Source organism: Leptopilina boulardi, unplaced genomic scaffold (assembly GCF_019393585.1).
Source record: "Leptopilina boulardi isolate dan_hultmark-lab unplaced genomic scaffold, ZJU_Lbou_2.1 LbouV2_69, whole genome shotgun sequence".
NCBI classification, from domain to species: domain Eukaryota; kingdom Metazoa; phylum Arthropoda; class Insecta; order Hymenoptera; family Figitidae; genus Leptopilina; species Leptopilina boulardi.
The window spans coordinates 228,868-246,818 of NW_026138015.1; the positions used below are offsets into that span (position 1 = coordinate 228,868).

At 31.3% G+C, this 17,951-nt stretch overlaps 1 protein-coding gene across 4 annotated transcripts in view; it reads right to left on the reverse strand.

Moving 5' to 3' along the window:
* The window catches only part of LOC127290469 (limbic system-associated membrane protein-like), a 167,825-nt gene that overhangs the window by 32,266 nt on the left and 117,608 nt on the right, over positions 1–17,951 (reverse strand). For all 4 annotated transcript variants that reach the window (XM_051319045.1, XM_051319046.1, XM_051319048.1 and 1 more), the window contains exon 3: positions 2,162–2,369. In XM_051319045.1, coding sequence (XP_051175002.1) covers positions 2,162–2,369 — 208 coding nt within the window. The remainder of the gene's footprint in view (positions 1–2,161; positions 2,370–17,951) is intronic.

Genomic DNA, 17,951 nt, shown 5'->3' on the forward strand with positions numbered 1-17,951 from the left:
AAAAAAAACCTTTTGGGTATATACTTTCTATGATTAAACTTCAAGCTGCCCTGTGATCACTTTTAAATGGAATTAAATTCCAACTCCAGGGGATCTGGAATTATTCAAGCGTATAGGGAATTAAAAATAATGTAATCGAACTGGACAAGGAAATGTGAAGACATGGCAAAAAAAAAAAAAAAAGTAATTCAAAAAATGGCTTCAAGAGAGGAAACTTTTGCTGCAAATGGTTTATCGATCTTGAATTAGCCAGCTTCTAGCATGAAGAATTTCTTTAACGATGGTTCAGTAATCTACACTTCAGAGATCATTCAAGCAGTAATACACCGGCCAAAATAGCCGCAATTTTGGAAAGTAGCTGACTTCTATATTTTTTCTTGCAAATGATACTTTTATAATATATTTTCTGGATTATTAAACTAAATCCATTATTTATTTTAAAGAAAATAAAATAGCGTCTCTAGGAAATAAAAATTAAATTAACAGAAGCCTAGGCAGTTATTTTTATGTTTTAGTCATCTTAGACTAAGAATAGAAACTAGATTAATTATTATTAAAGTAATTTTTTTTTGTTCTAAAATTTAAGTACCAAATTGCTCCCTGATTGATTGATACAGAAACAATGTAGACTATTTTCATCGCCGTCATGTCGTGTCGCTTTAACACTTTGTTCCCTTGACATGACAAGCAATTAACGCCTTTTCAATATTATAACAAGTGAATTAAAAGAAAATTATATATATAATTTTTTTTTTAGTTAATTTTATACATCGTATATATATATATATACACACATATATATGTGTGTGGTTTCAAAATGAGGGAAAACTAGCATCAGGAAAATTATTTCTGTTGAAATTAAAATTTTAAGAGAGCTATATATGAAATATATCTTGTATCTCATTTGTAGCAATTTAATCCTGTAAGTTTCTGTTGGTGTCCCATACCACCGTAATACATCTCTCATCCTTTTGAGATCAATCTCGTACCTCAACGAACATGCCACAACCTACTCCCGACCGGCTACTTACCAAACTTCATCTCCCTCGCGAAATCATTTCATGTCTTCTCATTTGTTGCTTTTCACAAACTCTCTCTTTCACTCACTCACTCACTCACTCTCTTCTAGTTCAGAAGTAAGCTAGCAAGCATTACTTTAGCGGTGTTTTACACACGTAAAAGACGCTTGAGGAAATGTTTCTGCTTCAAGAAACTCGACTCAGTTTACCCTTTTTAGTTTTACGAATGTTCCAGTCGTAAATCCCTTTTCAGCTTCATTCACAACATATATTATATAAATTGCTTATAATATACTGAATAATATAAATAAAAAAATGATTTTCTTATAATAATTATTCTTTCATCAATATTTTAATTATCTGTCTATAAAATTTTTTTGATTTTTCACAACTAGTAAAATTTTTTATTATTTCTTCATCAAGTTTTGTCTAATAAAATATCAAAGCCTCATGAATATTGTAAAAAAATTTAATTAATAACTTCTTTGAAAGTATCAAGTGTATTTAATATATATATATATATATATATATATAAAGCATTAATAAATTGCAAAAAAGAATCTTCAATTTAAGGAAGTTGGTTGGCTTCACACAATGAAGCATTTCTCCCCCCCCCACATTTTTTTTTCTTACCGTCTTTAACTATTAAATTATATAAAAGAAATGGATAGTATGAAACGACCCTTAATTTTACACCGCAAGTATAAGAACCAAGATATAACTTCTTGGCTTTTTCTCTTGGCTAAATTTACAGACCTAACAGGTCGTAGTCTTTATATTTTCCTCAGACTCTCTACAACTTGTATTTTATCTTGTTCCTCAGTATACTTCTTATCTTTCAACGATCCTTGTATTTGTACCTAACAATTGAGCTATACATTTATTGTTGATACAACGAAAATAAATAGAGTATATACAAGTCCGCAATATGTCCATCGAATTGAGTTTGCGATAAGGCTTTTGTGGTTCAGGATATTGAAGAAAATATATATATATATATAAATGTATATAGATATATACACACAAAGAGATTTTATATACAAAGAGCCCATTTTTCACAAAAATAGGAAATGGTTAAATAAAAATCAGAAAAAAATGCACTAGTAAAGAACATTATATTGAATAAAAAAAAAAATACTTACCAGTTACATCTAAATAGCCAACTTGACTTTTCATTGGATCTGTATTTATTTGACACATGTACCATCCTCGATCTGTTTCTCTGACCTCACGAATATGCAAAATCCAAATTCTATGATCGGTGTGTGTTACTCCAATTCGATAATTTTTTGTTATTACTTGCTTGGCTATAGTGAGGATTGTTTGTGTATCCACTCGAAGCCATGCAACCTAAAAAAAGATTAATTTTTTTCTATTTTAAAATTGTTTTTCAATAAATTGATTTCTATTTATATAGATATATATAAACTATGAAATTTCGTTGCCAAATTGATTCTAATAAAATACAATAATGTAAAACCACCAGACATAAGAAAGTCAAAAATGGCTTAGTCATGAAAAATTCCATTTTGTGTGATAATATCTGGGCAATAACTTTTGGTACCGGATTTTTATTATTCGAGATAGTCAAATATAATGGATAAAGAAACGGTAGAGTGTGCGCTTAGAAAGACACGAGAGTATATATATAGTGGTAGTATGATCTCAGAAAGTAGTCTCGTTTCACGTCCTCTCATGTCGTTTGCACGTGTTAGCTAAACTTTTGTTATACTCATGCATTTTTGTCGTATCTGTTTTGAGTGTGATTATAAAGATTTTTTGAAAAATTATTTATTTTTAGAAAAATTTTTATAATTATCAATATAAAATGTACTTTACAATCATTTAGATTTTAAAAAGGCAGTTAAAATCCTCATGGAAAAAAAATTATTTAGCTTTAGTAGCAAATATGTATTAGTTGAAATCAAATTAGCTGGTTGTGTAAACGATTTAGGTGATACATTTAATCTGATAAAGATAAATCTCTTCCTAGACAAAAAATAACGAAAATGAGGAATCATTTAACTTTTTTTCTCCGTACTCCCCCTAATAACACAAGATATCTTGGGATATATTGATAATATCCCGCAGATATCCTAGGGATGTCCTATGGATATCAAAAGGATCTTTTAAGGATATCCAAAAAATCGGCGGTTTGGATATCCTTTGGATATCCCATGGATATCTGATGATATCCACAGGATATCTTCTGGATATCTCTATAGACTTTCATAAATGTCCTCCAGATATCCCATAGATATCGTCAGGATATCCCATAGATATCGTCAGGATATCCCACGGATATCATCAAGATATCCCATAGATATCGTCAGGATATCCCACAGATATTTTCAGGATATTCTCAGTATATCCTCTGGATGTCAAAAAGATATTCTCAGGATACTGTTTTTAAAGTCATTATGAGACTACGAGTGAGAATATTCTGTGAATTAAATTTTATATAAATAAAATAAAATGCAACTTGTTTTTCGAGAAAGTTGTTTAATTTGAAAAATTATTAACTAATTTTTTTCTCATTCGTGATTCATTCCTTTTATTCATATGCTTAATATTGTCGGAAAATAAATTTGCTTTAAACAATATAAATTCTTCCCCGCAAATAACGAATAACTATTAATATTAATTATACATTAAGTGCATGAGTTTATTTAAAAACTTTGAAAAATGCGTTTCAAATCTTCATTTAAAATAAATAAGAAGCTCATAAGATTTTTGTTTTTATTATATTATTATTCATTATATTAGCTTAACAATTTTAACCTTTAAAAATATATGTTGAGATATTAAATATCCCGTGAATATCCTAAGAATATCCCACGGACATCCTGAGGATATCCCATGGATATCCTGTGATATAATATCCAATAGATATTTTGTGGATGTCTTAGGGATATCCTGTGGATATCCTATGGATGTCCTGTTGATGTCCCACAGATCGGCGGTTTGGATATCCTGGGGACCATTCTAGGATATCGACCATTGATATGGATATCGTAGGGATATCCTTTTGTTATGAGGGCCATTTGAGATTTTAAAACAAAATCTTGTCAAGATAAGTTACAAATGGAATTGCATACATAAACTTGTTTGTATGTGAATATATACAGGCGAATGAAACGTATATAGCTTTAAAGGTGCAATGGTAGCCAATCTTTCAATGTACCAAGGTAAACGTAAAACCTCGGAGCTTAGAACTTACACTTACGGTAAACTCATTTATCACAAATGTCTCGGCTGGATTATAGAATTTTTCATTATCAAACAAGACACTTTAAAGATTGATTACGCAAAAAAAAAAAAACAAAATTAAATATATGATGAAAAGAAACAACCAATTTTATTTGTCAATTCCAGTCGGTCGCCATATACGAGGAATCTACTTTTTTCACTTATTTCTTTTTTTGTGTTTGTTTTATATTTGCGCGCCCTGAAGCAATATATATTTCACGTATCTATCTTCAAAGACCGCATGGATAATGGAATTGCCTTTTAGGTTCTACATTTATACACCAGATACCTTTCAGTTTATAATTTCTGAAGTGATACATCCAACAATTTCACCTTAGGCTATTCTCGACTTGCTTTACTCAAGTTTCATATTATATCAGGTACATGGGACAGATAGAGGGTCGCTTGTAGTTTTTGACAATTTCGCCTGGGGTTCCTGTAAACAGGAAAATGATCTTTCCTAACTTTGCTTTAGGCAATACTATAGATTCAACTTTGTTTAGTGTCAAAATGTCTTTTTGTGTAACAAGTCGTTTGGATTCTCACAAGTAAGCATTAGCAACTTCATCACTAGATCTAAGATCCTTTTTTTTTTGGCTCAAAGTTAGTGGGGGGATTAAATACTTTTACTGTAAGTCTGTTTTCCGATTCAATTTTCTTCAATTTAGGGAGATTTAACATTTTATATATATATAAATCTGTTCTAAGAAAGTTTCCAGTGAAAAAATTTCCTTTTCTTTTTAATAGATGGTTCAATTAAATTCACTGAAAATATTTCATTGTTAAGTATTAGGTCACGTGTTATACATGTAAATTCTTCAATGATCCCAGATAGCACGGAAACTTGCAGCAAGCTTACGGCAAGCTTACCGTGCAAGCTTGTCAAGCTTGTCTGAGCTAGCGAAATGTCTCACCCAGAGCAAGCTTGCCGTGAAAGCTTGCCGTGAAAGCTTGCTGTAAGCTTTCCAGGAAAGGTTGCTACAAGATTGCTGCAAGCATACTAAGAATGATTGCGGTAAGCTTGCCGTGAAAGATTGCTGTAAGCATAAAAACAGTCGAGTTAGTTAGTGTCTGTCGAACCCAGGTTCAATTTCCAGTCCCCTCAAATTTGTTTCGAAAATTTTCTCGTTAAGTTTCCAAATGAAAATAAACAGGACATAATTAATAATAATAAACGTCACAAGGATTTTCAAATTTAGAAAACAAATAAATTATTTTTTAATTTAAAATGTATTTTTTAAAAATTGCAGCAACCTTGCAGCAACCTTTCCAGAAGCTTGTTGAAATTCTCCTGCAACCTTACCTAGCAAGCTTACAACAATCTTTCATGGCAAGCTTGCCGCAATCATTCTTAGTATGTTTGCAGCAATCTTGTAGCAATCTTTCATGGCAAGATTGCAGCAACCTTTCCTGGAAAGCTTACAGCAAGCTTTCACGGCAAGCTTGAACTGGGTGAGACATTTCGCTAGCTCAGACAAGCTTGCAGCAAGCTTGACAAGCTTGCACGGTAAGCTTGCCGCAAGTTTCCGTGCTATCTGGAATGTTTCTTAAACACCTTTTATATTCGTCTGATTTTGTAAATCGAATTTGTTATTGATCCAAATATCCTAAACAAAAGCCTACTCTCTATGTTTAAATAATTCCTTTAGTAACCAAGCAGCTTTAATAAAATTTAATGCTGTAATCAATATCGTCAGAATTTGGCCGAAGGATGTAAGACCATAAGGGATCGAAGTTTTTCTAGTCGCTCCCCATTTCAAAGCTATGCTTGTTGATGACTAAGCGAATTATTATTATTATTTGCACTTAATTTGTAATATAAGTTCTCTTAGTTTGATCTTTGTTTCCCCGTTCGATTTGTTATTTATTAATTGTTAACTGGGTTGAGGAGAAGGACCTTTGCGGTCATAAAATGTTCTATTAGATGGTCTGTTCTGGGATGAGTAATGGGGATGACTGAGTCTCATGGCAAGAAGAATTAAATTCGTGTCCTGTACGGAACTTGGAATAATAAGTAAGAAGGAGTGACGACAGAAATTGTCATAAGGAATACACCGAAATGACGACAGTATACTGTAAAAAGAAGGTACTAAAATAGTACCGATTTTAGGTATTAAAATAGAACCAAAAGGCAATGTAGTACCTAAAGTTGGTATTAATTTAATACCTCTCGTTTTACAGTGTACCGTCATAGTATATCCCCTCCATCGACATAGACGAGGATGATGATAGCCATTATTCTCGGAATATCCTCACACCGATATACATGGTAGGTTAATAATAACAGCTAGGGTTAAAGATTCGGTTGTGGACACCCCTGCATAACTTTTGACAAAAACAAATGAATCAAATCTTACAAATGTCAAATATGTACTATGTCCGTACGTATAGTTTTTTCTGTGAAAATAGCAGGAGGAACAGTTACCCGTACTTTGTGCTGTGAGGAAATTAGTTTTTTCATACGAGTTAATTGGCACAAAAGTTTTTTTTTCATACCATGTAAATTCACGGCCACAAATTCTATCAAATGCATTAAATGTGATGAATTTGAAATATGCCAAAATGCGTACCAGCTACTAACAATGCAAACATTGTAACGAGACTGAAAAATGATATTTTCTTTTGTTGTTTTGCCGCTAAAAATTTTTAAAATAAATAAAATTGTAACTTTTATTCATATCGGAGGTGATTTTAATTCATTTTTTCATATTTTTAGCAAATTTTTAAAGCATGTCAATAATTAACGTGATCATAATCTAAAAATTAAATCAGTTGATTGAGAGACAATCTATGCACATGTCTTTCTTTATTTGCATCAGAAAACTAAGCTCTAAATTGACTTTTAAACTTTGCTGTAACTGAAGACCCTGGAGAAATAAAGGCTTGACACTTGACTAACTACTACTGGATATAGCTACGTCACTCTCGTGAAACTAAGAATCTGATGGATTTATCAGAAGCAGATATTTCTCACCTAATCCAACTGCTGTTTACTTTATTCTGTGTCGTATAGTTATTGGATAATTTATTTAATATTAATTTATATCGAATTAACTCTGATTACTGAATTGTATGATTGAACTGTTTTGTATGATTATCCGTTTATATATATATTTTAAGTTAATAATTACAGATTTTTTTTACACATTTTTGATAAATTAATTATGTTGCTTTATTTTGTAGAAACATTTTACATTTCATCATTTTTTTGCCGGAAAATGGACTAATGCGAAGGTAATTCTTTGTCAATATTGATCTATCTATAAAACGGAATGATTTAAATTTTCAGTATATGTATGGAGTGTTACAGTATTGTATAATACCGATATGAAACGTGGGCTAAGGCAAACAAGAGAAGAAGAGAATAAATGCATTTGAAATGTATAGGATTATAGGAAACTTATGGACATAAAATATAGACGAGTAGTAAGGTAATAAAAATGAACAAGCTTAAATTATTATTATCGTATAAAAAAGGGCATCGTTTTTAATCAACGCTTAATTAAATTGTTCTTGTAATTTTTTAAAGCGTTTCATATTAAAATTTTTTTTTTTGTATAAATATTTGCAAACAATTTTTATTTGAATGTAATACTATCAAGTGGTTTTTAACTAAAGGATTATTAACATACATCCAATCATTCAGATAATACAGATGAAATAAAATTATTATAAAATTTCAATACGATGATGAAAGTGGAAGATTAATTAGTCCGTGAGGTGATAATAATTATTGCCATTTAAAGTGATGCCAACAGTTTGTGGTACAATGATATTGTAATTAGTGATTTGTTTTGAGAATTATTTTCTTACCAGTTTGAAACTTTGGTTTCCTTATTGCTTCCTGTATAATGGAGAATCAGCCTATACAGTGGAGTCAGTTTAGTTCCCCCTTCCTCCTTTTCGTTATTAGTCAGTAACTTTAAAACTCTCCAGTAAGCAAGTGTCTTGCTTTGGCTTTTTTTAGACACACTGTCTTACAACCGAAATCAATGGATCGCAGCGAAAAACAGAAGTTCCTGCAGAATAATGCTTTAGTCAAATTCCATATTGATTCCGATTATCAAGCGCCTGGTATAAAGGTGCCGTTTTGAAAATTCCGATTATTATTGTGAACGAAGATGAAGGAATATTTAAAGCACCACAGAACATCAAGTTTCTTGAGTGTATGTAACGGCAACAATGCTGTCAGTCTGGTGACATCAGAAATAGACGCGGAAGTGAACAACGAAAAGTGCGATAGCTGCACCAAGTTGAGAGCGGAGGAGGCAGAACAGCTAACCAGTATTAAGGTAGAGGTCCTAAAGATATGACAGTCTTTGGATGTTCAGAAGAACGTGAACCTAACGATAAAGGACATCTGATTCGGTCAAAAAAAGTTAGTATGCTGTCGTTTTGGGTAAGCTTCGCAAAGTGGTTAAAATGAACATCAGTCATATGAATGTGGTAGCTGTTAGAGCTGCGAAAAAGGCAGACTTCCTGATCAAAAATCGGAGACGACTCCAACAAGGAGGCTTTCACTGCTGAGGTTATTAAGACAGTATGAGTTAGGTGCAGTCATTGGATCGAAGAATTACACTTGAGATCCGCGATCTGGATTGCCTTAACCAGGTAGAAGAAGTTGAACAAATGTTGGCAATAGAAATCGAGAAGCCAGCAAGCAGGAAGATGATGGTCATAAGACCCAACCGTCAAGAGATGAAGCTCGCAGTTGCAGTTACCGACCCAGAAGAAACGGACAGGCTGGAGAAATTGGTCGGCATAAAAAAAACCTAACGCTAACGGACGGGTTAAAATTCTTAAAGGCATTATCGAGGAGGCTAAACTTAAACATCCGATTCGGTCAAGGAAGTTTGTATGTTGTCGTTTTGGGTAAGCTTCGCAAAGTGGTTAACTAAACATCAGCCACAAGAAAGTGATAGCTGCTAGAGCTGCGAGAAACAGAGATCTCCTAATCAAAAATCGGAGACGACTCCAATAAGGAGGTTTTTACTTTGGAGACTATTAAGACGATGAAAAGTATGTGTAAGGTGCAGTCGGTGGATCTAAGGGTGACACTTGAATTCCGCGACCTGGATTGCCTTACCCAGGTAGAAGAGGTCTAACAAAGGTCGGTAAAAGAATTTAAGAATTTATGAAGCAGAAAAATTACTGTCTTAGGATCCAACCGTCAAAGAATAAAGCTCGCAGTTGCAGTTACCGACCTGGAAGAAACGGACAGGCTAGAGAAATTGGTCAGCATAAAGATTGGTTTCATGTGTTAACCAATCGAAAAAAGGTTGATGCTCCTTCGATGTCACCGATATCTACCGTATAGAATCGACATCTTAATTCGAAATAACAACTACAATTTTAGTTATACAAAAAAAATTTAATTCCTTTATGATCAATACTCATTTCATACACACTGAAAATGAATTCACATTACTGCGGGTCAGAACGCTAAAAATTCTTACATTATTACTAGAATGTATAGTATTATTTTTAACTGTTACAATATTCAGATGTAATGGCGATAGTTGACAAGCATTTCTTGGAAGATATGCTTTTTAGCAAAATGTCACGACACATATTATGGATTCATTTTGTTGCGATATCAGAATGTCCATCTGTCAGAAACAGTATGCAAAGGATGGTTGAGTTAAGGAGGTGAACTAGAGGTGGGTTTGAGGACTGGTCGACCACCTACTCGGAAATAGCGAGTGAACTATTGCATTTGATATGCACTCGAGTGAATGGCATACACACAGAAATTTCACGTGTATATTCATTCTTGTATATGTGAATATATATGGGTAATACCCCGCTCTCTCCTGCTTCCGCCAAGTATGATAACCAAGTATTTACGACTGGTCGCGAATTCGTGTAATTTACAGGGACGTGGTTGACTTCCGTTCGCGGTACTGATTCGCGACCGTTTGTCATACTCTTTTTTTTTCATTGCAAACTAATCTCGATAAAAACGGAAGTCACTTGAAATCATAATTTTTATTTCTTTTCAAATAATACAATAAATTATTATTTTTTTTTTCAACAATAAAGCCAATGTGTTACATATGAACAAAAAAAAGGAGAAGGGTTTATAAAAAAAAATGTAACGGAAAAAAAAGAATAAATGTTAACTTCACTCGATATGTTCGGCAAATAAAACCAGTCAATCAAAATGTGCATTCACGTGATTTGCGTTTAAAATAATTGGTTAGAATTTCTACATGAAAAAGAAAATTCCAATTACAATGATAAGCTGAAAAAAAGTGGATGATTCTTATCTTTTTGATTTATAACTGTAATTTGTCATCTGTAATTTATTTATCAAATAACTGTAATACATAACTTAATTTATATTTTCAATGAGTTTTGTAAATTTAAATGTTAAAATATAAAATGTTTTTTTTTTATTTAGTATTTGCAACTTCTTTAAAAGTAAAAGATTAAAGAAATGTTATTCCTTTTCATATATATATAAAATGAAAACAGAAATAAAATATAAGCAACATTAAGTTTTACGATTTTCGTTCTTAGCAAATAGTAAGCATTATGAATAATTTAGAAACTTCTTTTAAGGGATTCATTTTTTTTACGAAAATTTTATGTTTTTTTTACAGAAACTGGTACATTTAATAATTTGTGATATATTTTAATATTTTCTATTACAACTGCTTCTGCAACTTACGTTTTCATATTTTCCCAAAAAAAAGAAGCCACGAATCATTTTGATGAATAATACATATATATATATATACGAAAAGACAAAATAAATTTTTCCGTTATTATTCAAAGGGGATAAAGTATCGCTTCTCGTCTTCTAGTTCCCTGAACAACTACACTTAAAGTACACTGAAAGTGGGGAAGAACTTACAGGATGCCTCCTTCGTAACATCGTTCGTTTTCTCTGTCAGTATTATAAATTGAATTCGAACTTTTACACAAGATATAAATATTTATAGAAAAATATAGTTTTTACCCCATCCACACACACACACACACACACACACACAACCTTTTCTGAAGAGATAGACTTAAAAAATATTTAAACGATACACCAAAATAAGATTTACTGATCAATTAAATATAAATTACAGTTTAATAGTAGAATTTATTTTATTTTTAATAACACACGCACATGTAGTACATTTGTCATAAATTGTAAAATTTTATAGATGTCATGATCTTCGAGTTTGCATCTTCCGGACATTAAACGAGCCGTGTACGAACACCTGAAGGGATGTATGTATGTATATATATGTACAATATATATGTATGTATCAACACAAATTTGCAACTGACCAACATGTCCCTCTCTATGGACCATCTCATTGTATTCACGCCCACAGATTCCACTCACAAGATTAACTTGATCCGCATCAGATTGCTAACAGTAGCGCACATGTAACATATATATACAATAGTTGCGTCTACGAAGTTGATATTTGCAAAACCATCGTAGAAAACTTTTCAGCAATAAAAAACTTTCTACTTTTCTTTTGCATGTAACGATTTCATTTACGTGATTTTATTATTGTAAATTTTATTCTATCCAAGTTTGTTTCTAAACGTAATTGTGCGTAATAAAATATTGAAAATATAAATCAATACTCTAAAATCACTGAATTTTTACCCTTTACAAATCATAACATATACGGAATGAATGGCTTGTTAATTAAATAAAATTTGGTTCTGTATATATGTATGAATAGCTGGAAAGTTCAATTAGTGATGAGAATTGCGAATAAATGGAAAAATATTAAATTCCCTTTAGAGTTTAGTGTTAATCAAATCTGATGAAACATATGAAACTCGGAGGAGGATCTAGTACTTGTGCTAGGGTTATAAATATTAAAAAAAATAATTTCTAATTATGAATCTTTTTGGCCACGAATATTTATCGTGGAATTCTGAAATTGATAATAAATTGCTAAATTTGTAGTTAAAAAATGTTAGTCAAAATAAATTAAAAGGGACAATAATCGAGATACATAAATCAAATATCAATAGGGAAGGGTTACAACACAATTTGGTAAATTCCACATAATATCCAAATCAAATAAGAGATATAATTAAATCTTGTTAATAAATAAAGAGTAAAATATTTAATGAAATTAACAAGAAAATTTAGTAAAGGTGATAATCAATGCAAAAAGAATTTGAATAAATTCCAATATATATATGGACGTTAACGTTAAATAAAAGAAGAAAAGTTTAATTTACATTTAAAAAAAAAATTAATAATCTGTTAATGAATAAAATCTTCATATTAGAAAAGTCCAAGGAATTATTAAAAAAATTTAACAACTAAATGAACAGCACAGTTGATTAAAAAATCGAAAAATTAACTTATTAAATAATCGTGGAAGAATAAACTAAATATTAAAAAAGGTTGTTTTCTCTTCATAAATTGCCGACAAAAGAGATTGCTTCAATTTTTGTTAGCTCGCTGCTATCTGAAATTTCTGACATTCTTTTGTCGTTTGCTACCGAACAAACTTTGCAAGTTGAAGATTTAAAAACTTAATTTTAAGCTAGACCACTTTGAATTATTCATGACAATAATTGATAAATAATTATTTTCTCCTAGGTGTTAGAAAATTGTAAAAAATAATTCTCTAGATTCTTCCCTGTTGTCCTCAAATTATTCGTAACAATTTCTTGTATATGGGGTATTCTTTGTCAAAAAGACACCCCCTCTGCTCAGAATAGATTTAATTAAAAAAAACTCTATATGGGCTTAAATTACAGCAAATTTTGTCCATTTTTTGATGCCGTATGACACTTTTTAAAAATTACCGGCATGGAAATCTACATTGCCGACTCATGGTAAAAACAGAAATTAACGATATAAAAAAATACCGACACAGAAATCTACATTATCGTCTTTTACACCACAAAATAATGTAATTTTGTACTTCTTGCTGATGAAGGATCTAATGACATTTAGATTACTTTGAAAAATATTAGTAGTGAGAAAGATCTTCAAAATGCTACAGAACCGCTAATGTTCACTAACGCTGTTAAAAAAACATCAAACAACATTAAACGGAGATCATAGGATAAAAAATGTCATGTGAGCGGTTAAATAATAGTTTTTGCTTCGTAGTGGAAATAAAAATCATCTCAATTTGTATTCAACACATCACGAATTCCAGAAATGGTAATCAGAGTCCAAAACGATCAATACGGAATTATCTTTGAGGACTTGATTCAAAAAGAAATTGACAACAGTTTTAACAACAAACAAAGAAATGTAATCGAATTTAAGGATTACAAAGATCTAAATCATGTTTTATATTAAAGTTCTAGCTTATATTTTATAATTTATTGTAAATCAAAATTCAGAATTAATAACGTTTGGAAATCACATATATCTAGATACTGAAGTTATTTAAAGAAGGATATAATTATCTTTAAAAATAAATTTTCCAATAATTAGCTAACTGTAAAATTATATCAGATTCGGGTCTTTCAGGTAGATACCTAAGTGTCTATAGTTGGGATATTTTAAAATTAATAAAATTTAATTAATAGGTCAGCAGAGTTGATACAATAATTTATAATTTTAAAAAGAATTTAAATGTGAATCATTTATTAATTATTCTTTCCAATTATGGTGTATATTTTCAAAAAAGGGTTTTTAGATATAAATAATGAAAAGAGACTTTTTTTTCATTCGCTTTTAATTTAATCCAATGATCAAAATTAGGTGTGAATTTGAAATTGTTTCATATTCTTTTGATTCTAAAAATTATCTTGTATTTTTAAAATATATAAGTTCAGATATCTCATTCACTTTGGTTTTAAAAGCTTTAAATGTCACTGGGAAAATGTCAACCAAAACAATAAAAATTTTCATCGTGTCGTTCTTGTTTTTTTTTTTTTTCTTCTTCACCCTTTCAAAACTGGCAATATCGTATTATAGAGTGCTGTAAAAAAAAAAATGAATAAAAGAGAGCGCATTTTTCATCGATCTTTCTGCAATATTTTGCTAAATTACTTTCTCACCCGCAGAGAACCGACAATATATATTGGAAAGACTCATGAGCTCTTGAATTGAATCGACGCTCACCAGTTATGCAATGTGTAATATTATTTCTTGAACGTTGCCTTATATACGAATGAGTTAATTACTTCAATTTATTTCTTGGGACCGACAGGTCGCCGCGCTCTTTGCGTTATACTATATATTGATGATTAAGAACTGCTTTTCACTTTGATTCACAACCAACTACTCTGGAAGCGACAAAATCTATTACTCGAAAAATGGCTGCAATTTGTACAGCTACAACGTGGCTTCTATTTTCTTTTTTTTCACCAACTTATTTATCGGGAAAATATATTGTACAGCCAATATAGGCACTTTACATAAAGTGGAATGCATCGTCTGCTCATACAAGATGGAGCTACAATCATCATTCATAGAAAAGAAATAAGTTCAGGAAAATTTACTTTAGGGGTATAATAATTTTTTTTTAAGAATTTTTATTAAAAACATTCCATGTTAGCAGCCGTTAAACTATCAGCTAACTTTATTTCTCCGTGTGTAGCTTTTTTAAAAATTAAAATTTCAGTATTTAAATTTTTTGACATTAACGTCCAGCTGAGCGCACGTCAAGTTCTTCTTTCCAACAGTTCAATTATGAATTAATAATATATATATTAAATTAATTTTGAGGGAGAAACTTTTCAACAACAATAGGAGAATGAAAACTTTTAATTATATTGAATTTCCAAAACCAAAGTAATTACGAAGCTATTAATTTGGTCGCGAATGAGACAATGTAAAGCTCGATGTGATTATTAAGTTACAAAATAAGTGAAGAGATATTATATCCACTAGAATCATAAAGTGGAAGCATGGAATGAAAACGTGGAAAAGTCATTTCTTCAAGGTAATAACAAAGTTGTACACCTCTGTGAGTCCCGCTTGTTTCATGTCACTTTAATATGCACTGCATGTGAAGAGTTCTGGAATCTAGATTTCAGAAAATGTTCACGTATATATTTTCCACTCACAATGACGCATATACTTGTAGCTTTTCCTCTGTGTTATTAGCTTTCCTCAAAGCTACATTTTCAAAATCTAATATTACCTCTTTTTTTTTTGCTACGCGTGAATAAAGTCATTTTCATTATTTTATAATTTATTTAATGTATCTGTTTTTTTTCTTAATCCTTATTGTAATTTAAAAAAAATAGAGAGTATAATTAAGAATTTTTTGTGATTTAGTTTCCGTCACTTGTTATAGATAATAACGAGCAAACACACACATAGACAATATAACTCTGTAGCTCAGAGGTGTCGTTATCTCTATAGATCATGACTCCTCGTGTCTTCCGGTATATACATTCTGCAGTCGTTATCCGTCATCTTAATGCACAGCCGGAACCAACGCAACTCGAGCTTATAAACGACACGTTGCCCAACCGTCTCTCTAGAGATTTTCCTGTTTTTACCTTAATAGTCTGACAATGCTTTTATGCAGTTGTAAGGAAAACATCTTGAAAATTAGGAAAATTATACTAATGTAATAGAATTGAATATTTTACAACTTTTTGGAATTTATTTATTTTTAAACGGAGGCTTAATTTTGTAACGTTTTTAATTGTAAGAATCAATATTTTAGCTCGCCGAGCCGGGGTTCGTTTTGATTCCAACAAAAATAATAACAGGATAATTACGGGGTTAATTACAAATTGAAACAAATTATTTATTTACGGATGAAAAATATACAGGCGTACAGATAAATCGCGGAAGTCGGTTTCAAACAACGATTGTCGGCGTCTATCGCGATACGTTAAGCCGCGGAATCGAGAATCGGCATCAATCTGGTAACGTCGCTTATTTGAGCCACGCATTAACGAAATCGGCTTCAACTCGCTGCGATGAGCCGTGAAATCAATTGCAATACTGCCTAAAAATTCGCGATACACTGGTGAACCACAAGTAAAACTCGTGTTCCAATTGTACAAAGAGTAAAACTCTAAGTATATCTAAATACGGATATTAAAAACGGGGAATCTACTTTAAACTTCGTAAATTCAAATTTACGTTTCTATAAATTTTGATTCCTTACTGTACGTTACGTTACTTTACACTATATACATTAAAAACCAATAAAATGTTCAATGGGTAAAACCCGTCGAACGAGAGTAAAACTAAAGTTATTCTGAGTAAAACTCCGGGAGTATGGCTCCTTAGGGATAAATTCCCTCGTCAGATGGGTAAGACCCTCCTGGACTTTGTGTAGCACGAGAGTGACGGTCCTCAGCGAGAGCGCAGTTTATACAGCCGATCGGTGGGCTGGGCGCACGCGAGTGAGCTTTGGCGATGCGGCCCGCGCGGCGAAATCAGGTACTACATCTTTGTGCTCCGCGGTCGGTAACATGTTTATCGACGCGCGATAATATTTAGTACAAATATTTACCGGCCGATTTCTAACTATCATTACAATTTAATAAACTAAATATCATTTCCGTTTTGTTAATCAAAAATTTAAGAAATGATAAAATGTTATCATCAAGAGAAAGTGTGTAGTAAAGTAAATAATTGCCTTTCAGCGTTGCGGCTTTTAAACTATAACCATGCAATGGAGGGGATACCCTCACGTCATTGGCTGTCATCTCGACACGTGATCTACGTCATACGCATGACCATCCCCACTATCGAGCACTACTCTCCTTCGAACGCAACACTATATTACCAAACTAATAGCAATAGTCATAAAAAATGTCCCCTATATAAAAAATGTAATAATTCAAAACTTAATTAAATCGAAAAGAAGTTGAATTTAAAGTTCTAGATAATAATAAACAGAGAGATATTGCTGAAAATGTATATTATTAAATAATATTAAAAGATGGTAAAGATCTTTTAAAGGAAGCTTTTCCCGTTAAAGTTGTGCGCATATGTTCAAACATCAACGCCTCACAGTTCCTTTGTTCTTCGAGACCCAGAAAACGAGATCCTTTCAACAGGAAATTTAACTTTGCATAACTGGCTGGCCAAAGAAGTCTTTTATAAAAGGCAACTTCAACTCGAGGATGGAAAGCACTTACTTCAATAAAAATACATTACTCTCTTGCCCCCCCCCCCCCTTCTCCTCTCCACCCTTCCTCCTCCTTCCTATTTATATTCAATAAACTAGACCAGTTACATTAAAAATCTTTAGTCCCTTTAATTTACCTAATGGAATTTATTTATGTTGGATTTAATATAAAAACTGCAAATTCCATTTACTACGTTTTCTATTTCATTTTATCGTATATCAAAGGAAAAAATTTAAATATTAATCAATTTTTTTTAGGGTTAATAGTAACTTTAAGAAGAAATTTTGTTTTTTTACATTAATATTTCAAAATGATCATTAACTGAGGTGATAAACAATCATTGATGTGAATACACAATTAGATTTCATTCAATACATCTTTTCGTTGTCAACTCACGAACTCTATTAAATTGTTCTGTTTGATCAAACGTGCCTTATTGCTTTCACATTGTATTCATATAAATAAAAAAAATTTTATAAATGTGAAAAACATCCAATATTGTATACAAAAGATTCTATGTAAATTTACATTAAATTGGAATTTTGTTCATATATTTCATATTTATTGTATTCCCATTCCACTTTTTGTTCAACAACATAAACATGGAATATAAATTATTTTTTATTAAATAAAAAACACATA